Here is a 23,490-nt window from a genome sequence, read left to right on the forward strand (position 1 = left end):
ATACGTGAGGCAGCGGCATAAGGTAGGCACACCATTAACCACATCACTGCGTCATTTGCCACTGCAGGAAGACTGAAGTGCCAAATCCACAATACTCCATCCCAGCCTTGAAGTAGCTTAGATTCTTCTTACTCTCCTTGCTTTGAAAGGCAGGATCAGGTGTGTGTAAAGGATCAGCAAGTGAGCGGGGGAGGAAAATAAAAAGCCATACTGATGTTTTTGGGGGAGTTGAACAATTTCAGTTTTGTTTCTTTGTGTGGTTTTGGTTTGTTTGGGTTTTGGTTTGGTTTTTTTACTTGTTTGTGGTTTGTTTTTTGTTTTGGGGGTTTTTTTTGGGGGGGTGAGTTGTTTTTTGTTACATTTTGGGTTTTGTTTTGGTTTATTTTGTGGGTTTGTTTTGTTTTTTAATTCCCTGTTTACTTATCCTCACAGAACCTCCAGGTTTTGATTTTTTTTTTTACCTTTCAGGTGTTTGTGGTGGTGTGGATTGGCACACACAGCACTGTCACAAATAAAGCCCCCCTGAGAGGCAGAGTTTTGACAACTTCGTGGTGTTTCCTTTACTTAACAAAAAGTCAACTGTTAACACTTTTGGAGGGGTTTTTATGTAAATCAGTGACTTGATTCTGTTCATTAAAGCTATTTCCCCTTCTGCTCGGCTGTTGTCCCGCCCGTCCCGTTTGTGTGCCTCTCTCGCTCTTCGTTACGGTGCCGGAGAGCGGAGGGGCCGGGGGGTCTGGACGCCCCGTTACAGCCCGAGCGGGCTCTGTACAGCTCATCTCCCCCGCTGCTGGCGGTCCGCACGCCGGCGGGGGAAGCGATTCGAAGCACAAGGCCGGGTTGTAAACAGCCTTTCGGAGCCGGCGGAGGCCGCGCCCCACCCAGCCCGGCTCCGCGGCGGCGGCAGCTCCGCGACGGGCAGCCGCCTCCCCGCCCGGGACCGGCCCTCTCGCCGCTGCCCGCCGGCCTGCGGCCCACGGGAGGCGCCCCCAGGGCGCTGGGCGGGTGGTACTGCGCCTCCACCTCCAGCCGGGGCAGCGCTGGCGGGAGCAGCAGCCCGGGCTCTCGGTGGCAGCGCCTGAGGCGGCGGCGGGGTCTGCCCTGCGCTGCGGCCGGAGCGAGACCCCGGCCCAGAGCGCCCGGCGGCGGCCTCCGCCCAGCAGGGGGCGCGCGCGGCCTCTCCGCCGCTCCTCTCTCTCCAGCTCGCGCGCCCGCCCGCCCCCCCGCGCCCTCCGTGTGCCGAGCGGCGGGAGCAGGTACGGCGGGGCAGGGCCCGTCCGCTGTCCGTGAGGAGAGGGCCCGTGTCTGTTTATCCGTGGGGAGAGAGGCCGAGTCTGTCTGTCCGTGGGGAGAAGGGCCGTGTCCGTTTGTCCGTGGGGAAAGGGGCCGTGTCTGTCAGTCGGTGTGTGGGGAAGCGGGGCGATGCCGGTGGGTCGGTGTGTGGGGGAGGGCGGTGTCGGTCTGTCTGTGAGGGGCGGGGAGGGCGCTGTCCGCGCCCCGCTGTGTGTGGCGGGCCCGGGCCCTGCCGAGCGCTGCCTGCCCGCGGCGGAGCGCAGCGAGGGGTGAGGGGCAGCGTCGGGGGCGGCAGCGGAACCGGCACCGCCCGTCCCGGTGCCGTGACACCCCCGCCGGAGCGGCGGTGGGGAGCGGACCGCTGCGGCGCTGCCCCCAGGCCGGCGTCTCCGGCGTGCGGCCGCTCGGCGGGGAGCGGGGCCCAGGGCGGCACCGGGAGGGCCCGGCCGTGCCAGGCACTGCGAGCGGCGACAAAGGCGACAGGGGGCCTGGCGGCTCCCGGCCCTGGTGAGGTGCGGCGCAGTCGATGCTGCTGTGGTGGGAGAACGGCAGGTGTACGGCCGGGCTGTGTCCCGGGAGGGGAGGGACACGGTGACAGGGGAGCGGCTGCCCTCCGGGCAGGACGGCAGTAAGTGTGCAGCCCCTGTGGCGTGCTGCTTTGCAGAACTATGAAGATAAGTCAAACTAAAAGGCTTGTGGGGTTTTTTGGTGTGTTGTTTTTTTGGTTTTTTGTTTGTTGTTGTTGTTGTTGTTGTTGTTGTTGTTGTTGTGGTTTTTTTTTTCCAGAAAAGCTTTTTTTTTGACCCTGTCCTCAAAATTGTCTTTGGTGTAGTAATTACTGGTCTTAAGGGAAATGGAGTACTTCTCTCTCTTTTTTTTTTCCTAGACAACACTAAAGTTTTTGATCAATTGCTACAAAGGAAATTTTTATTGTACTGAAAAGATAAGGAACACACCAAAACTGTGTAAGGGATGGGGAAGTAACTAGAGACAAAGTATGGTGACTAATATTGAAAAGAAAATCCATCAAATTTGAGATGCTAAAATTAGTTATTTGAAGACATGTCTTGAGACCAATCTTATCTAATAAAAACCATGATGTAGCAAGTAAAACTTCACTATTTTAATTTGGTAGTGATGAAGAGTTGGGAGGCATTGGCAATATAGGAGATTACAGAACTATGCAGAAAGAACTGGGTGATCCTGAGAACTAGAGAATGAAATAAGTACAGTAACAATTTAAAGAACAAGGGTTTGCAGTAGCAAACTTGTAAGCACACAGTGTGCAGAAGAAATTCTTACCAGTTGAAAGCAAGACAAAGCCGAAGTATGTGTTAGGTAGTTATGAGGTATGCCGTTGTGAAAAAATTGAATGCCAACTTATGATGATCCTGGAAAAGAAGTATTGTCCATGAACAAAACTTTAGAATACTCTGTATACAGTTAATCATTATCAGGTAAAAAGATAAAGTGGAACAGATGCCAGAAGATGTGCCTAGGACAGGTAGGGAAATTAAGAGTCTGTTGAAAGAAGCATTTGGCTTTTTTAGTTTTGCAGAATAAAGGCCTTTTTTGCTTTCAATTGAACCAGCAAGGTAAACACTGTGAAGGGAATAAATTGAGCTAAATAATTTTGTTGATACATTAATAATTTAACATAGATTTTAATATTAATAATATATGAAAATTTCTAACTGTTGGGGAGCACTCCTGTTCAGGAGCAGCCTTCCAAAAGGTCAAGAAGGAGCAAAACCCCATCGCTTTTTAGATAGAATGGGGCTGATGTGTAAAAGTGATGCTTTTGTTTGCTGCAGCAGGGGACTAAGCTTAGTATTATCTGTAGACTTTAGATCTCTTTTTCTTTTTTGTTTGTTTGTAAAATAGATTATTAACAAGAAATTGTTAACTGTGTTTTTATAAGGGAAATATTTATAGTAAGGTTAGTAGTCTGAATAGAAGGATTAGTGACAATCAGAAAATGACATGGGCTAGTTGAACAGCAAGTATTGGAGAGTAAGCTGAGTGGAAGGCTGAGGTGTAGTATCTGTATCTGCTTACCAGAGGAATGTTGGTTGCCTCTGCAAGAGGGGCTATAAAAATCCATTCTGATCTGTGCTCAGTGATAGGTTTCCTCTCTGCAATTTCTCGTATCCTTCATTTAGAGTTGCCTCCTCCACAGTAGTGAGGGATCCCAAGTGGTGCCTTAAGCTGACTGTATTATCTCACCTCATATTCTTGTGCCGTTCATTTCTGAATGCTTGAAGTCCTCATCTGCATCCCAGGACCTGAGATACCTGGTTGAGTGACCTACTGGTGGCTCTTGTAGGTATCTGGGTATGCTGGAATTTTGAGGGCTTTCTCCTTTCTTTTGATCAGTCTGTCAGTTGGTTGCCTCCCACATGATCTCAGTTGTAGACACTCTACTTCCATATGGGTCAGGTAATAAGCATATGAAATATTTCAAAGAGCACTGATTTATACATATTATGTGAAATACATGGTCCCTGATGCATTCAGCTTTCCATGGAGACCATTCATAGCATGCTGTTAGTGCAGAGGACAGGGTGAGGAGACTGTCTTGAATGCATGGGCCTGTTCCACCCGATTTTGACTATTATTGTTTACTGAGATTCTGCCATCACCAAAGTAAAGATCAGAAATACTGAAATGTTCAGATTCATTGTGGTTTGCTTTACTATTTAAAGATGGTACTTAACTAAATGTGTGGGGAAAAGTTTTATCTCATATAGTACCTCACTGAAGCCGTAATTGTACTTACAGAACTTAGATTCTGGCTTTAGTTCATGTGTCAACACCTTTCCAAGTGGCATTTTTTTCTTTTACTGTATCAATAAAATTTCAATTGACTAAGTGGAACAGAACTACTTAAACACTGTTTTGTCATTCAGCAGATTTCTCACATCCAAGTAATGCAGCTACATCAGCTGAATTTTATAACATAAACTTAAAGGAATAAATCTTCTAATGTTCATTGACGGGGTTATATTCTCTAGCATACTCAAGACCTCTTGCAGTGTCGGATCAGCATAATTGATAGTGACAGAAAAAGGGCAGCAGGACATTTCAGGGAAGGCTTCTGGTGTATGGGTTTCCCATGGATGGTATAGAATGCTTGTCTTTCTTCTTCACCTTGACATTTTTTGTGCAGAGAAGCACAAAAACTGTCCTTGTTGAATGTTAGTATGTTAGGGACTTGTTCTGCCTGAGTTTGGATACATTTTTAGAGGTTTGCTACATCTAAGGCTTATGATAAGCTGAGCTTTTACTAAAGTTTACTGAGTAGGATTGTAGATGCAGGTAATGTGATTTATACAGTCTACTTGGATTTTCAGGAAGCATTAGGAAAAAAAAGTACCCTACCAGAGGCTTTTGAGGAAACTGGGTACTTATAGCGTAAAGGATTTACGTGCAGAAAGAGTTGACTTGAATAATTGAAAAGAGGGCAAAAATGAAGTGCCAAGAAAAGGAAGGGGACAGAAGGATGGCACATGAGCTTCAGTCTGCACAAAGGTAAGATGATGATATCTTGAGTAGAATAATCTAAACCATGTTTACATGATGCTGAACTCACAACTGGCAGCCACCACTCAAGAAAAAGCTCTTGGAGTCACCATTGACAGTTCCCTGAAAACTTCAACTCAGTGTGCCGTGGTAGCTGGACAGCCAGGAACATGGTGACTGTCCCTGGGTTGTGTGTGTAGTTCTGTTCTCTGCGTTTCAAGGAAGATGCAGCAGGTTAGAGAAGGCAACCAAAAGGGCCAAGGGGATCAGCTTCCTTATGAAGAAGGACTGGAAAGCCAGGATCGCCCACATTAGAGGTGAGATGGCTGGGCCACGACCAAGACTTATGAAACAAAGGCCGTGGGTTAAGGTGAGAGTTATTTGTCCAGTCTTGCAACACTAGAATGGGGGTTGCTTACTGGGGCTGGTGGGAGGGCAGTTTCAGATGGATATAGGGAGATGACAGGGAGCTGTGGAGGCAGAGAGTGTGGGCAGGTTGAGGAAGAGATTAGAAAAACTCATGACCAAAAGATCCATTGAGGGGCTGCTAAAAGGACTGGTCAGAGAGGTCCCCAATGTAACAGAAGTGGCTGCTGGGGTTTGTTTGAGGATTGGGCTGCAGAAATAAGCCATACTTTTGTGCTTTCCTGAAGAAGGATCTCTGATTGCCATTGTTGAAAGCAGAGTGCTGGGCAAGCTGGATCAATCTAATCCAGGACTGCAGTTTTTATGAACTTAAAATCAGTCTTTCAGAGGAAGAATTTTGGGTCTGCCAGGTTCCGTTCTGGATTCTGAATTGTTAGCATTTCCATGAACAGCCTAGAAAAGGCAGCGAGCAACAAGATGGTAGTATTTGCTGATGACATGGGTAGTAAAAAGATAAGGTCAATTATGAAAAGCTGCTGAAGGGTTGTAAGACTGAGTAACTGGATAATATGATGTAATGGCACACAAAATTCAGTGTAGGTGAAGTGATTCAGATAGCGTAAAAAGAATCCTAACCTCCCATATGAAATACTGGACTCTCAGTAATGAGTGGTATTTTGTAGTTATGATGAATTGTTCCTTGAAAATGTAACCACAATGCTCAGCAGCAGTCAAAAAGGTAAAAACAATAGTAAATATTATTGGGAAACAAGTAAAGAACAAACCAAAGAATCTTGTCATGGCACTCTGCATGGTTCACCTTGAACACCCTGCGTGGTATTACTGTTTGTTGTCTGGACACTAGCTTTCACATTGAATATCAGTTCTTTTACAGACAAGTGTAAAAGTTTACTAAGTCATCTAAAGGTGAAAATTTTCCCTGTACAAGTGATGTCTTTTGTTTCTAGGCTTAGCAGGATCCATTGAACGCAATTAGTAAACATCAGTCGAGCTACCTCACCCTCAGGTTCCGTAATTACAGTTTCAAATCCATTTCACATTTTTCCAACCATCTTCCATTACATTTTTGGTCAATTCCATCCCCTGGGCAGATAAGGACCTTAAGGGTGGTCTCCCTGATTCTTCTGCAGACTGCTAATTTACCCCCTTCAGTCCCTTAAGACGCATGTTGGGCAGACACTAATACTATGGGTTTGCCTAGATGGAGACATTTTTTGAGCCTAAGCGTGGTGAAGTGACTATTGATGAAAAATAGCATCTATCTATCTATCTGTCTGTCTGTCTGTCTGTCTGTCTGCCTATCTATCTAATTAGAAATACAACTTTAATAGTTCTGGCATTTCATCTTACCATGTCACATAATGTGATCAAACCTTATACCATTAAACACTGAGTCATGCTGTATTGATGGAAATTTAGAATATTTGAAAGAAGTAAATATATCAGTTAACATTTGGCTTTGATAAACTAGTTTAATGATTTACTGTGTGAACATGAAAATCCTGAGCAGAAATGTCTGTAGCCAGCAGTCATTGTAAGAATCATGTGTCTCACAGCATTAGTTGTGTTGTCATTGCTATTATTTGTTGATATGAAATAAATTAATGAAAAAGCAGAGCAAAATTTTACTTTAAAGGTAGCCAAACATACAGTTACATATAAATTACTTACAAATTTAGGAAATACTTGCTTTTAAAAGTGACCTGCTTCTCTTTACCAGACATTAAACTGGATTTGATGTTGCATATATTATTAAGGCCGTGTCATCAAGGTCATATATGACTAAGAGCATATAAGGTATTATATACATCATAAGAAATAACGAAAATATGGACTGTATAATAATAAGCAGTTTAGTGACAGATTCTTGGTTCTTAGAGTTTGCTTTATTGCTGGAATAAAGCTGAGTAAGCTCTGACTTCTGATAATTCCTGCTGGATAAAGAAAGTTTTTCCTGTTTAAACTTATCATCTCAGATTTCTTGTTTGTCTAGGTAAGGACTGGGCTTTTTGGGTGTGCTCGAGGTATTTTTAGTTTAGTTCTTTGCTTGTTTGTTTGATTTTTCTTTAAGAACCAGGCACAAATGCCTACTTTTTTAAAGGAAATACCTGGGCCTTCAGAACCCAAGCCACATGCTGAAGTCCTCATTTCACTAATACAGGGCCAGAGCTTAAACAAAATTGCACACGGGAATAGCAGGTTGGATTTCAGAATTCTTTTTTATCAAGTTTTATAAAGTCTTATTGTCAAGCCGTCCATCATTTCCTTCTCAGGAAAACAGAGAGCACCACAAAATGTAGGAATAGCGGTGCGTGTGACTCCGGGCTTACTGGAGCGGGACAGGATTTTGCGAGCCCAGGCGGTGGCACTGTCCCTCCAGACACGGGAGCTCTGCCCCCCCTTCCCGTGCTCCTCCCACAAACGCTGCTGCAAGGCCTGCAGCAACTTGGAACAGAAACACTTCACCAGGAGTGGAACGGGTTCTCTCTCGTCTGTTCAAACAAACAAACAAACAAACAGCATACAAAAAAATCCACAAAAACAAATAAACCAACAATAAAACAATATGTCATTATGACCTTTAGTATTTTCTTGACCAACATACATTAGCACCCTAAATGTTCCCAGCAAAAACAAAGAAGAATTTGAATAAAAGTTTGTGAAGAGGTTAATAATTATGACCGATGTGATTCAATAACTTTCTATAAAAGCAGATGTATTCAAACTGACCACAAGGATCAGGGAAGTAGTGCAGTTATTTATTCATTTACCTGAGCCGTTTGTGGGGAATTAACATTACAGATTATTTGAAGACATCTGTAAATTGCCTTGTTTCCTAAATAGTTCTTTTGTAGAAGGTGAAAAATTAGTAAGGTTCGAAAATACTTAAATGTGTATTTCATAGAACTTAAGTGCGCTGAAACATGTAATGAAACTCAATTACCAGTTAAGCGTAGTAAGGATAAAATGTTTGTGAATCTGCTTGTCAATAAGCGTTTTAAAAGATGGTCACTTTCCTATAATTCCCTGATTTTGTGTACATAAGTACATAATGTATGTATCTGGGGAAGCATTCTGCAACCCTGGATTGGCATTTGAGATCCTGTTTATTTTTTATTTTGTAATGTTGACATACTGTACAGTGATGAGCAAAGCTCCCATTGTCTGCTGATCCATAAAAGAACATCAAGTTATTCTAATGTTTTCATAAAGCCCTTTATAGCCTGTACATGCAGAGCACTATGTATATGCAGGGCCCCATAGTTTCTGCTTACAGGATGGTCCTGACATCAGGTGAATATACCTGTGTGTCTCGTGTCTGCAGCAGTGAGTGGGAATGACTGAAAACAAATGGCATAAATAATGTTCTTATATTACCACTTACCCACGTGTCTGGTTAGAGACACGAAAGGAGAGGTAAGTCTTATGAACCTGCTATGGTACCTTGAATCCAGGAACTGTTGGAAAAATAATTAAAGTTAGGAAGGGAAAATGATGCAAAATATAGCTGTGTGTAAAACAGACCATACTGTACTGAATCTAAGCTGCTGCTTTTAGCAGCAGATCCGTCTTAGTGGAGCAATAAAACTGTTCCACTTGAATAGATAAAGGGTTTTAATAGAAGATACAGAGCTCTCAGTGGAACATGATGTAGATAATGAGGTTCTTTCCTAAACAGAAATGACAATGATCATATTATTTTTAGTAAATATTAACATTTATTCAGTTAAATGTACATGTACATACAAGTGTGCATGAAAACTTACCAAGGAGTATCTCCCGCAGCCTACCTAGAAAGGGAAAGAGAATAATGTTGTTTGGTTTATATTTCAACATCTGATCATTGTTCAGAGGATATACAAGCAAGGTCATGTGGTTTTAGTTTTTTTTTAATTATTAAATTACACCTTTTAAAAAATTTTATCTTATATATCCAAAGGGAGCTTGTGTTCACATAGTGTTTTGAAGGGAACAATCCTATTTGACCAGTAAACTTTGCCTTTGGAGATCATGGCCTTACAGTTTATGCAAAGTACTGGAATGTTTCCCATTCCTTTAAAGACTGAAGAGGCAGAGCTGTGTGAGCCACTGCCACTGAACTGCTCTCCAAGTGCATTACAGAAGGAGGAAGCTGTTTGCTACCAGAGGTCTGGCAAATGTAGATTTAACAAGTAATGCATATTGTGTATTTTGCTGGCACAGGGTGGGGAATGTTTCTTTTTCTTGCTTTTGTTTCAGTTTCCATTTCTTGGTGGTGGCAGTTTCTCTAGTGGTAGTCTGACTGATGCTTAGGCTCTGAGTGTCAAAGTGTGTGTCAATATTGAGAAGTCTCAAGTACTGAGCAAACTGATATTGTTTCATTGTCCTGACATGTTGTTTTAAAATAGGGGCAATTAGTTAAATTTTTCTGAATGTTCTTGGAAATACTGTAGTTTGCAGAACTGGTGTATCCTATACAGCAGTGACTGGGTGATTAATTACACCTTGTCAGGTTCAGTAATATTTTTGTAGTGGAGAGACTAGTCTCATTAGTGATTCTGTCTCACAATCTAGCTGTTCTCTCCTTTTTCTGGAGCTATTTGGTAGCAGTTGAACTCATGGAGAAGGCAGAGACAGCAACATATATTTGCTGTAAAATAAAACTGTCCTTGGTTAGTGCAAATTTAAGACTAGTTTTAGAAGCAACAGAGCTTGCATTTAGCTCTACGGTTTGAATTATTCAAGCTCAGTCCTGGCTTCTGCAGGTGCAAACGTGTTATACAACGGATCAGCATGTGACAGCAAGTGACCATTGCACTCAGTACAGTGAGAGGCAGATGACCTGAAAAATAAAAGTAAATTATTCTTACATAAGCACTTAATATAAGTATTTCTTTTGAAAACAGAGCAGTTTGGTTAGATTTTTTTATCCTGTACTAGCTCACGTGTCATTGAAGAAATGGCTTATAGCATAATTTCTAAAATTATTAATAAAAGTACACTGTACTCAGGCTATATCTGTGTTGTATAAATTTAGGGAAAATCAATTATATTATGCCTTTCTAATGGGAATCCTTCTTGCTTGAGAGGACGTCTTTGAATTTACTTTTTTCACAAAACTTATTTTCTATCAAAGTACCAAGTTATTAACAGCAAACCTTTTTTCTTAACAAAAGTATAATTTAAACGATACGTTTTCAGTAGATAGTGGTGCATTTTTAGAACCAGTCATTTTCTGAAGCAAATTAGATTTATTTGACTCCAGTCGTAGTAATTTATAGGGATATTCAGAGTGCTCATTTTGCAGTACTGTGTACCAGCTTTTAGGCAGGTTCAGAGTCGTTATCTGATTCACATTTCAGAAGCGATTTAAAGAGAATGGCTGTTGCTTTGGAATTTTGCTTCTAAGTCCACTGCATGAGATATTAATTACAGTAATAAGTTTTTTTATACATACTGTGGACAGGAATGTAACCACAGTTTGTTTATTCAAAAATATCCAATTGTTGACTATTGTATTATTTTTTCTGCGTTTCTTTAGGAAATTTTGCTAAATTCGTTTAAGTCTGAGGCAGGAACGTATCATTTGGGGACTGGCATTTTAAAGATGGTGAATAGTTCAGTTTTGTATGTAGCTCGTGTTGGGCATAGGTTAGATAGCCATATGTGAAATAGAACTGTGTTTGTAGAAAAATCTTTTTAATCACAAAGATAAATCAAACCAGATGGACCAGACTTGTGTGTATGTGTGTGAATGCATTTCTGTAGTCCACAATCTTCAAGCCTTGGTAAGAAGGATTTGTTGAGTTTTTTGCCTTTCTAACTGTGAAATACTAAGGTTTCAGTTTAGTCTTTTGCACTTCAGTGATCAATACTAGAAGGTTCTAGTGATAAAAAATTCTGAATCAGAATTACTTCCAGTTACACTTTCTGATAACTGCTAATCTTTGTGCTTCCTTTCCTGAGAAGATAACATGGTGATGGGGTTATTTCTGGTATTGTTAGCTAATGTTTCATCAGAGTTGTATGTGAAGTGATGGGGAATTCTGTAAGGCTTTACCAGACGTACATGTCTGGTATGAAAATATAAACATTAGTTTCCATTTAACAGAGCATGCTGTACTGTTTGTCAAATAGCATACCTCTCTACCCATATAATATTCTGTTGTTGATTTGTGTTAGGCCTTGTTTTATTAAACAGGTTTTAATTCTCAAATATTGTTTTACAAGCGAACCACAATCTTTTTATCAAGTACAAGTAGGGGTTTGTGCTGTTGATATGCTGTTACTATGGCTGATAATTGGAGGTTTTTAAATGATTTATGATCTTTCTTTAGGGAAGATATAGTGCGGAACATAAAGGTCACAATCACATCATACAAAAACTGGGCCTGATATTTTTCTCAGCAAAGATTGGACTGGCAGAGTCGAATAAGCAGTCTCGTATCATTTACAATGTGGGTGGGAAATGGGCAAGAAAATTGAAATTGCTGTCAGCTGGAAATCCTAGCTTTGCAACATCCAGGGGTTTTGTAACATACGCATTGGAAATACGAGTAAGTACGTTGTCCTTTCTTTTTGTCTAGGTTTGTGAGAAAACTGTTGGTGCCCTAAATTACACCGATCTTGCATGAAGTGTTTTACGGTAGCTCAGCTAACCGGCCTTTTGCTATTGGAGATGGTTGTGGAAAAAACTGCTTGAGCCAGTGATATACCATCACGTGCTTAAAAACATACTTGCAGCCTAGGGGAATGTACTCTGCTTAAAATCATTCCTTATACAGATACCAGAATGTAGAAGTTATTCCTATCTCTTTCTCTTCTGCATCCAAGAAAGAAAAAAGTTGTGCATTCCTGCACTGGGAAAATAGGCAGTGTTGATACATGTAGCAGAATTTGTCCAGATAGCAAATACAAACCAGTGAAGTTTAAATATGATTTATTAACCTCAGCAGCCCCAAATGGTACAGCTGTTAATCAGACCAGTGTGTAAACATTTTTGAATTACTTCTGTAGGTACTTTGATCTTGAATTTGAGCTAAAACATGGAGGAAGAGCTGTAAAATATAGACATTATAAACTCTCAGAAAAGGAGAGGTTTTAAATCAAATTATTTGGCTACTGGCCATGTTTCCATTCTCCCAGCTGAATGAGTGCACTGGTGTGGATGGATACCATATATAGATGAGAAAATCTAAATCTGCATATAGCAGTCTTAATAAGAGGTTCAGACAGTTAATCAGAATGCTGCTACATCATGAGCCCACTATACAAACCCTAGGCAAGTGAAGGATACTGTTTCAAGTGAAGTTTCAGTTCAGAGTCCATTCAAAACTTATCTAGTAAAATCCTTTTCCATCCTGCTACTTGAACTGTCATGTCTGTATTAAGTTTTCTTCTAAGGATTTTTACTGTTGTTTTTTGGTTGGTTTGTGGGTTTTTTGGTTCGTTTTGTTGTGGTGGTTTGGGTTTTTTTTTTGGCCTCCATGCTCAGGCAATGTAAAGCTTTGCTGTCCAGTCTCCTAGATGTTTTCATTTCTTCTTCCCATTGCCTCATGCACATTTTATCATCCTCTTGCATAGTCACTCTATTTTTTTCTTATTGTTTTCAAGTCATCTCTTCTGTGTCCTGTAAGCACACAGTGTCATCATGCCCTCATTATTTGACTCATCCTTAAAATATTCTTCTACATAACTTAAATAATATTTCTTGAAATATTCTGTATAAAGAAGTCTATGGTGAAACAGCACTTACTTTCCTCTTTTGGGTCCTGATACAGAAGAATACTTAATGCCTTATTTAATATTAAGCCAAAGAAACTACATTTGTGCTTCTCCATATTAGGGTTCTAGTTGAACGCACAATAGCTCTGTACTTGATTTTACAATTGTCCTCCTTGTACCCACTTTCAGTTTTCACTTTCAGGTGAGTAATTTCGCATACTACTGTCAGTTTTCCATGGTTCCTATTGCTATTCTTGTTTGTTCAGTAGTTTGTGTATCTATGGCACCGTAAAAATAATGTTCTGCAAAGAGTATTGAAAAATATATTTCTTGAAGAATTAAGGAATTAGGAACCAAGCATTTTCAGCAACTCACTACTTCGTGTATTAGAGTTCAAATTCAGATGGTGAAAATCCTGCTGGGGTAGTTCTGCTTATAGCTAGTAAGAATTGCCATTAGTGTCACTATATCTGTTAACTGAATTGTTCATAGTTTCCTGATTTAAGAAAGGTGGTTCTTCTCCCTTATTTTAGTTTTGATTTACAGTGTTTTGCCCTTTAATATCAATACTACTACATGTGATCTCCTCCTAGGTGAAAGCTAATCTCCTATATTCCATTTGTGATGCTGATCTTACCAGTTTTCTGTAATAACAAAGCTTTGCTACCATTTCCAGAGGTGTAAGACTAAAAGGAGCTTTTTCCTTATTACCAGAAGGGAATGCAGCACACAAAGTTAATATGTAGGACAGGAAGATTTCAGAGTTGGTTTATAAGCTAGTTTGCATTCTCATTTGGGAACCTGAGCAGTCTATTGAATATTTGCATTGTGTTTCTTTGCCTGGTTTCATCATAATTTCTTTCCACTTTTACTTGCAGGTTAGTCACCTACTCCAGAGAGAATCAGAACAATGTCCTACGTTTTTGTAAACGACTCATCCCAGACGAATGTGCCGCTGCTGCAGGCTTGCATTGATGGAGATTTTAACTATTCCAAACGACTGTTAGAGAGTGGTTTCGACCCAAATATTCGTGACAGCCGAGGCCGAACTGGCCTTCACCTTGCTGCAGCCAGAGGAAATGTAGATATTTGTCAACTCTTACATAAATTTGGTGCTGACCTACTAGCCACTGATTACCAAGGTAACACAGCCCTTCACCTGTGTGGGCATGTGGATACCATCCAGTTCCTAGTTTCTAATGGACTTAAAATTGATATTTGGTAAGTCACTTTTTTTTTACAGCACATATTTTATAATATATTACTCCTCTGTCACCAGAACCTTGCATATAAATCTGCTGTTGCTGAAATGCTGTATTTGGTGCAGTTCAGCTTGAAGGCAGGAAAACAAGAGGCCACTTTTGCTGGTCTGTGCAACAAGCAAAGGAAATAAAAATAGCAGCTGCTGGTGTGGGCTGCTGTGTCTAATTCTGCCTCACTGATGACATTGCTATCCTGGTTTGGCCAGACAGCCAGGTGTGGGTGGTTGGCACCAGAGAAAAAATCACATTGACTACTTTAAAAGAATTTTCTCCACCACAGTTCTATTGTTGTAGTTATTGTACTGCATAAGACAAAGAAAACACAGTATATGTGTGTGTCAGTTGATTCCCATACTCCTCTGGTAACAGTGCTTCCATTCAGTGTTTTCCCCTTCCCTCAAAGGCTGTGACTCAGTCCTTCTTTTAAATATTGTATATTCTTTCCTTCTGGCTTCCAGCAGCTGTCAGATGCCAGTGCTCAGATGTAAGCTCTCAAGTTACAAAATAACTAGCTGTTTCATTGCAGTAACTGAATTATTTTGTTTGTGGCACTTTCTGTATATTCACAACACATGCGAAAACCAGCAGTAACTTCAAAACCTTTGAGTTTTTTAATCTGTGACTTTTCTGCCTGTCCCTCATTAATATTTTCAACTCAGCAAAACTAGTTATTGGCAGACTGGGTGGTGGGTTGTGGGTTAGGTTTTGGGGTTTTTTCCTTATTTCAAACAACTTTGGTGAAAATCCCTAGTCCGAAGGCAGATCTGGTCCTATTCAGTATTATTTTAATAGCAGCAGAGGGACCATCTGTATTTTATTCCATTTTTGCCTGGTGTCCAAATACCCACATGGAAAACGAACTATGAGGAGCCAGATTGCACAATTCCTTCTTGAAGTTAAGCTTAATCTTAAACATTGCCATAAATCTACCTTTTATTGCTTGTTATAACACCCAGAGGTTCCAATTAGATTAGAGTAATAGGAATTTTTGTTTTATTTAGAGTAAAAAGAGTTGTGCAGTTTCAAACCTAAATATACTAGTTTTCTTCGTAGCCATTTATGCTATAGCTTGTATAGACAGGAATTTCCTACTGTCTGATATAATGTAAAATAATTCAGAGGACTTACTAAATTGTAATGTGTTATGCTAGGTTGTCTTGTTACAAAATTTCTGTATTACAAGTTTATTTTTTTTCTCGTGTGCTTTTTTGGGGTTATTTCAGCAACCACCAAGGTGCAACACCGCTTGTTCTTGCAAAACGAAGGGGTGTGAATAAAGATGTGATTAGACTGCTGGAATCTTTAGAGGAGCAAGAGGTGAAAGGATTTAACAGAGGAGCTCACTCAAAGCTGGAAACGATGCAAACTGCTGAAAGCGAAAGGTATTTACAAAAAAAAATAATTACTAGGAGAAGTAATTTTTATGGCTTTTAGATTTTTGTGATTGACTTGTTTAGTATTCAAAATAGATAATAGAGAATTTCGCCTGGTATTACGCAACCAAACCAAAACCAAATCTTAAGTTTTGGAAAAATTTCTTTAAACAGGTCAAGTGTAAGAAAAAAGAATGTCTTCTATTGAGATTTTCATTTTATGGTGGATATTTTAAATATAGTTACTCATTTTCCATCACAGACTTCCCAGAATAAATATTCTACCACTTACCACAAAGCCAAACGGAAAATGGAGTGAAATGCAAAACGCCAGTATCACAGGCTAACCTAACATCCTTTTGATTAGAGATGAATTGTCTATGCCAAGAACAGATAGCAGAGTTTTCATCTATCTGACTTGAATAAAGGATTTGATACAGTGCTGTATGTGAAAAATTTCTATCGGTAGTAGTCCTGGAAAAGATGGAGCATAAAATAAGAATGTAATGGTGGCTAAAGAGGCAGGTGAAGGGGAACTCAATATTTCAGGAAAATTGCTGACAATTTCAGGGAAAGTATTGGGCTAGAGGGAACTTACTAATAAATTCCTAAAGGTCTAGTTCTGGGACTCTGCTTACCTATAATTTTTGTAAATTATACTGGTACAGAAAGTAGTAACACAAAATGCAAATTCATTTACCTAAAGCTGTGTGCTATAAGTGGAAGTTCCTCAGTGGAAAACAAGGGCATAGATATTCCCACTACATAAAGAAAACTCTCATCGCCTTTCTGAAAAGCAATGGTAACTCCTGCTGTGTAGTACATTTTGTAATGCTGTTCAGTCCCATTCAAAAAAAAATGAATTTATCCCTTAAAAAGTGTGGAGAAGCATTACTTTGGTGTCTCCTTGTAAAAGGAGTCAAGTAGAGCTTGTTTTAGCCTGGCAGAGTGAAGACTGAGAGGTGTGCGGTTGCTGACAAGAAATACTGGTTTTGAACAATGTGAAATAACTGTTTAAGACAAAAGCTGGTAGTAAGAGCCAAAGGATATAGATAAACCACAAATATTTTTTGTTTGAAAATTGGGAGTGTTTTTTTACAACGAGCTTCCAAGACAGCCTTCTTGTAGGATTCAGATGAGGCAAGAAGCTGTGCAAGTTTCAAAGGAGGCTCATTCTCCTGCAGAAACCCCTGAATTGCCAGTAAACATGACAGAACTTGGGACTGAGGTTAATGATGCAAGAGATCTTTCCAGTACTGTTTTGTATTTTAATTGATATTGGAAACAGGGTATCAGTGTTATTTGGAATACTTGCTTTTATACTGAATTTATTCAAATTTGTGATTTATTTTTATATTGTCTAATAATGATCATGAGCTGTCATTGCTAGAACATTCTATCACAAAAGACAGGGAGTTTTGTTACGTAATTGTTCAGTTCGTGCCAAAATGTACACAGGCTTCACTGTAAATGCAAATTAAACTGTGTAGGTGGAGTTGTTATCTAAGTTTAGTAAACAGAAAAGGTGAAACCAACACAAATACAGAAATCATGCAGAATACTCCAGTGAGCAGATTAGAAGCTTGTTCTTGTACATCAGGTTACCCCACGCATCAACAGAACCTGTTTTAAGCCCTGAAATAGAAAATCTGATATTATTCTCAAAATAACCTGGATATAAATTATTAGAATTTGTGCATATTACCTTTCTGACAACTAAATTTTATTTAAAGTTGCTTGTCACACAGAAATGCATTTATGCTGTTTTTGTTTAAACATATGGACTAACAGCTCAGCCCCATTTAAATTCTGATTTTTTATTTGCTAGTGTCTCTTTAATGAACATAGCTTCCTTTCTGTTATTTGACCTTCATAAATGTTATATTGTTTGCTTTGGCAAGGAAGTCAGCAACTCTCCTTGGGGAGAGGCAGAGCGACATAAACAGCGCGCTACCCAGCTTGTTTGTGAACACGTCTAAAATGTCTGAAATACATTATTTTAAAAATAACAAATAACAGATGCCTAGAGCAGCAAAAGCAAGTGAGTTTGTGTGCTGTTTGTTTTGTAAATAAATAATGTCTTTGTAAGGGTTGGCTTTTCAGACCTCCACAGTTTCACTCCTCCCTCTTAGTATTATTTTCACATTTTAGAGACACTTAGATTAATGTCTCCTGTCTTCTCCCCTGCAACTCTCTTACATTATGTATGAACCTATGGAGAACTAATGGTTGCTTTTCTGAAAACAGACTCTGACTTAAGTTTTCTGCTCCTTATTCCCTACAGTTGCTGCTGCTCTGGGAGCAGAGGCCAAAGCTAGGTTCTTGAGTCACATTTATTTTCTCTGGCTTTGCATTCCCCCAGTGAGGAGGCAGAGCTCGCTCTGTCCGTCTTTCAGCACAGACAATCTGTCCATCTGCACAGCCCAGCATGACCTGTGACTGTGCCCACAAGTGTGTCCAAACATGACACAAACTCTTCTGTAGGGAGCATTGCTGCATTACCGTTTCTTAAGCAGCTGTAATTTGTAGTAAGAAAAAATATCTTAAATAACATTGACTTTAATTGGGTTGTAATATAAAGTAGCAAAAGTGTTTTCTATGTACCCTTTTCTATTTAATGAGCAAGCATGTGATCTTTTCACTGAAATGGCATTGCACTTTTATTTAACCTCTCTATGGTTATGCATTAACTAGTTAGTACTTATTAAGTGAGTAGTTCTGTTGTACACCAATGGCTGTCTTTTATGAAACCCTTTGTTTTGCTTGGGAAATCATAATAAGCAAGGAAGACAACTAAATCTTGCAGCTATGGACAAGCAAAAATAGCTTTACAACAAGGTAGATATTTAAAAAACAAAAGAGACAAGCTGTTTAATAGGCAATTTCTGAAATATTCTGCATGTGATGCTGCAATGTTTCAGCAAGCTATGGCAGTTCAGGCTAATTATTCTTCAGCGGCTGTACTTCCTAAGAAAAAATACCATATGAATACTGTGAAGTGTTCCCGTGGTGTAATCTTAGAAGAGAAATTCATAAATAAGACCTTTTTTCTGATAGCAATAGTTTTTGAGTTTATTCTTGCCACCCTGAACAACAGCATTGCTACAATTAGTTTTGACTTAGAAATCACTTTTCCCTGAAATGTGTTCTATTATTATTGCTGTAAGAGATATCTAGCAATACGGTAACTGAAAACAATCAGCAGGGAGGAAAAAATTGTTTTTTCTCTGCTTACCTTCTGGTGTTCACATCATTGTGTACGTAGTTGGTTTCACCATTTCCTTTCCCTGCTTGTCAGAGCCTGACCCTGTAAACACCTGTATATGTAATTTCACTCAAGTGAGAAGTAATAGGACTGTGCAGATGGTTAGAATTTTACATAAGTGAAATCAAGTGATGAGAAAGTTTTCCTATTCTTCATGAGGTTTTTCATATAGCAACAGAGAAAGTTTCCTGTTACAAATTAATTGTGAAACCAGCGAAATTGGGAGAATAATACAAGAAGCTGTGCAGTATTTGAAACAACTTAGATTTTTTTCTAAAGGCATTTCACTGGCAAGATGACTGCATCATTCTAATTTTATATTTGTTTATCATTTAAAAGTGAGAGTTCCAGTCCCTGATTTATAGTCAGACAATTTAAGGGGACCTGATGGATTGGTAGTGGAATGTTAAAACATCAGAGCAGTTGCTAAACACCATACGGCAGAAAATACAGCAATACCAACTTGTCTTGAAGATCAGAAAGTTTCTGAACTTCTTGTTAACCAAATGTATTGTCTTCTGTGATATGCTAGAGAAGAAGCCTCTGTAACAAAGACACACAGGAGAGTAGTAAAGTTCACTACAGAGTTCAGAATCTAAATTATATTGTTTAAAGTTTCCATTTTATTCATCAGAGTTTATTTTTAAATCACAATTTGTTGTTTTATTCATAAGAGCTATGCCCCTTGAGGTTTTTGCTTATGCTTCATTAAATTTTGCTAAGCCATATTTAGTAGGAATGATGAGGACTGACATTTGAAGGCTTCCAGGTGGCAATCCTGCAAACTCACTGCAGTTGTACAGATAAAAATATCATTCCCTTTACACAGGTTAATAAAATATTGTTTCAACTAACTTAAGTTTAGAGTTAGGAGTCTTTTCCTGATCTGCTTTGTCTTGATTTAGTGAAGGCAATGCTGTAAATCTGCAGGTGGGTTTAGTTTTTAATTTGGAATGTTTCGGTTGCTCTTAGTAGGATTACTGTCATACTTAAAGGTGCATTCTTTTGCTCTGATGTATTTTTAACTTTAATCCTTCATAGTGCGATGGAAAGCCATTCCCTCCTTAATCCAAACCTACAGCAAGGCGAAGGAGTTCTTTCCAGTTTCCGCACAACGTGGCAAGAGTTTGTTGAAGACCTGGGCTTCTGGAGGGTGCTGCTCCTCATCATTGTCATTGCTCTTCTCTCGCTCGGGATAGCCTACTATGTTAGTGGGGTGCTTCCTTTTGTAGAAAACCAGCCTGAACTGGTGCACTGAAGCAAATGCAAAGAAGTGCACTGTGCTTTTCCCTGTTCTAATCTTATTTTGAGCTTTTGGAATTATTCTGTTGGTGCAGGCAGTGGCAGCTGTATATACTGTTTGCCTTTTGTACATATTAACCCCTTTGAAAGAGGGATTCATTCATTTCAAGTAAAACACTAAATTCTAAAGCATTCCTGAGCTACCTCTGACTTGACTTGCAAGCAAGATGAGAAGATAATCCTCTCTGTTGATAAAATATTATGATTAGAAAAGGTCTTTCATGATGAATATTAAATTCCTGGGCGTGAAAAATGTATCCTATTACAGAACGAAATTTCATTTATTTTCCCTGTGAAGAGACGTAAATCCACTGTTGCATTTTTTTGTGTGTGCTTCCGTTGAAAGAGAATTATTCTTTTAAATGTTCTCCTCAAGAAATCTGAATAATATAATAATGCATTCTGATATATAGACAGTAATAAGCTACAACTTTATAGTTGTTTTAGTGCCTCCCCATAGTTTCATATCTGCTAGTTTATAAAAGGAATGATAAATAGTTCAAGTTTTGCTATGTCTTTAATGTATAGATCACTCCTTTATTTATTAGGTTATATTACTGTTTATTCCCTGAATGAATTTGATGTTGTTAATACCTGCCTGAAGTAAATTTTGTAGAACAAAGCAGTTTCTTGTGCTTTGGAAGTAAACTTGTTTCAGCCTTAGGCTGAAAATTTTACCTTTTTGTTGAAAAGTTACTAAGCTAACTTTTCATTGTAAGGGTGGTTACACAGTGATTTAGGTGTTGTGCTCTGTATTTAATAATTCTGTAAGGCCATTGTCTTTGTGAAATATGTCATGAAGGATAACTTCCTCCCACAGGGACCAGGCTGAACTATGTAATTATATCATTTTTACGTTTGTGGCAAGGACTTGATTCAATAGGACTCCTTTCTAGAATTGTTTTCCGTTTCATTTGTTTTCAAACAGCACGTACAGGCTTATGAATTATTTCCTGAGTATGCAGAATAAAAGTATGTAAAATGTTAATATTTAGGAACATTGCGTGAAATGAATTTTTGACCCATTCTGTACTTAGTTGTGAAGTCCTGTTTGTAAATAACATAAGGATGTGAATCAGTTAAAATTCTCTTTTATGAAGGCTAGAAAGGTACTACATAGTAAGTTGGAGGTTTTCAAATAAAACATTCTCTCTTTCCATGCTGATCAGACATCTAACTCCCTCCGTTACCATTGTCTTGAAAATCCCAAACAAAATAAATTCTGTAAACCTAATGAATACTTTTTTTACTTAGCTGATCCTAAACTGTTACTAAATAAGATAAAAGCTTTTATAAAATTATAGATTACTATAAGTATTGATAGAAGTAACCTACATCTCTGTTCTGCTACCATGTATATTTTTCCTTCTTGTTTATGGGTTTGAGTGAAGAGGGTTGTTGGCTTTGTTTTGAGGTGTGATATGTGCCTCACTGAACTGGGCCATATTCTAAACTGTATCTGAATAATCCTTGTTCTGATTTCTTAAGTAAGAGGTTGATGAAATGATACTTTTCTAGCAGCTGCAATGCCGCAGAAAGGAGAACCTCTTAAAAAAAAAAAAAAAAACCAGAACAAAACAAAAAAAGAGAGCAGGCTTCTGAATATTTCAATTATTGTACATCCGTTTGTGAACAGAGACATATAAACTCATAGTATGCCTAAATTACATTTACTTCCCTAAGTAAGTACTTTTCTGTTAATAATACTCTGTATCTTGAATAATCATGTTGTTTTTCAGTATGTTCTATCTGCATAATTTGTAATTGTATTCTCAGTATGGGTGAATGCCACGAATAAATATATGTAGTAAATATGTTTGGGTTTATTATTACATTAGTGCAGCAGTAATGATAATACCCCATTTTACTGAGGTTTTTTGTTTGTTGTACATTGGTAGTGAGCTTTTCCAAAGTGAGGAGGTTCCTTCCATGAGAATGGAAAACATGCTGTTAGTATAAATGAGGTTTTAGAACACAGTTTCTTCAGATTTGTCTGCTTTATTTTCAGTCTTGTTACTGAATCACAGTTGCTGTCTATCTGTCCATCTCTCTCTTATCTAAGATTTCAGGTATGGAGCATGTGATCTAGAGATCTAAGGTTCCTTTTAAGGGGGTACAAAATATAAACAAGAAAACCAAGCTTGAGCCTGAAGTAGCCTTTCCTACTTTGTTATACAGGGCTATGCATAAGCAGTTTAACAAGCACGCAGTGAAAAGGTTTGAAAAATCATGTGTGTGTATTCCAAATTAACATATATACTTTTTAAACTCAAAGAAATACAAAGCACTGTTTGAACTTCACTGTGTAACAACTGCTACTCTGAAATAAGGACATGATAAATGTCTGACTAAAAGAGGAGTTTGTTCTGCATATACCTCTGTTATTGAAGAAGGACAGCTGTGCCTTTCAATATATCAATAAACATTAATGACTTCCTTTTCAAACTTTGATTCTAAAGAATGAATTTGCTTCCTGTACACTAGATTTAAAGGAATACAATCTGTTTTACGAGAACAGAAAGAGGACTTTAGCCTGCTTCCTCTTGAAGCTGTTGTCATAGGGAGTTTCAGTGTTTCAACACAATTACATAAATAGGTTTAGATTGTCTACAGGTCAATAAGATTTTTTATTATTATTATTGCAGTGGTGTCTGGATACCTTGATCCAGGGACTCCATTTTGCTGGGTGCTCTTCAGATCCAAGACAGATTGTTGTCTCAAGCTGTTCTCAGACTAATGAGATAAAACAGAATGAGGAAGTGAGAGAGAAAACAATCGTGGAAGGATGAAGTGATTTTTTCCAGTGTCATAAAACAACTTGGTTGACAAGAGAGTGCAAAGTAAACTGGAGTGTAACATGAATGCACATGGGCTACTCTGCAGTGGGCTGGCCCTGTACTCACGTTTACTCCGTGGCAAGGTCACCCCTATCTTACCTTTCAGTAACTTGTTCATGTGCCATTTAATTTTTATCTTCAAGGGCTTCTGTTGTACTCATATTGGTAGTTTGCTTTGTAGAAGGGGATGATCTGTTGTGTGACTGTCATGGGTAGCTGTTGTTTCTGATTGCCACCATACAACAGGTATTTCATTACTGGACGTGATCTGGCACTGTGAGGGTGTATCATTGTGGAAAGCTCCTATGAGGGAAAGAACATGGTTTCACTTCAAAGTGTTGAAACAGCAGATCTAGGCAGCTGATAAGCGTTTAACTTTAGCATGAGTTAAACAATTTCTCTGGCTATTTTTCTTAAGTAAGTAAAAATAATCAACTCACCAGTGTATTGTAGATGGGCTAGTTAGCTAGGTAGCTCTTTTTCTAATCAAAATATGTCGGTCATAATATGGTAGAAAAATGCAAAGTAAATAATTTGTCCAGAAA

The 23,490-nt window shown here is 39.1% G+C and overlaps 2 protein-coding genes across 4 annotated transcripts in view; both read left to right on the plus strand.

The window, feature by feature from the left end:
• The window catches only part of SNX31 (sorting nexin 31), a gene marked incomplete at both ends in the record, with an annotated part of 32,939 nt that extends 31,135 nt beyond the window's left edge, over nucleotides 1–1,804 (plus strand). Inside the window, 2 exon segments of the mRNA XM_082046272.1 lie at nucleotides 640–1,256; nucleotides 1,473–1,804. Of these exon segments, the coding sequence (XP_081902398.1) occupies nucleotides 640–1,256; nucleotides 1,473–1,804 (949 nt within the window).
• Nucleotides 949–21,924, plus strand: ANKRD46 (ankyrin repeat domain 46). Of its 3 annotated transcripts, none has more exons than XM_082043820.1 (4): nucleotides 949–1,256; nucleotides 13,785–14,127; nucleotides 15,392–15,550; nucleotides 19,848–21,924. In XM_082043820.1, the coding sequence occupies exons 2-4, from the start codon at nucleotides 13,817–13,819 to the stop codon at nucleotides 20,062–20,064; spliced, it is 687 nt and encodes a 228-aa protein (XP_081899946.1). In that variant the 5' UTR covers nucleotides 949–1,256; nucleotides 13,785–13,816; the 3' UTR covers nucleotides 20,065–21,924. The 3 variants fall into 3 exon arrangements, with proteins under 3 accessions (XP_081899946.1, XP_081899948.1, XP_081899947.1); XM_082043822.1 differs by lacking the exon at nucleotides 949–1,256 and adding an exon at nucleotides 1,278–1,402; XM_082043821.1 differs by lacking the exon at nucleotides 949–1,256 and adding an exon at nucleotides 1,515–1,805.
• Nucleotides 21,925–23,490: the final 1,566 nt, after the last annotated feature.

Source organism: Streptopelia decaocto (assembly GCF_964273445.1).
Source record: "Streptopelia decaocto genome assembly, chromosome: 2".
NCBI classification, from domain to species: domain Eukaryota; kingdom Metazoa; phylum Chordata; class Aves; order Columbiformes; family Columbidae; genus Streptopelia; species Streptopelia decaocto.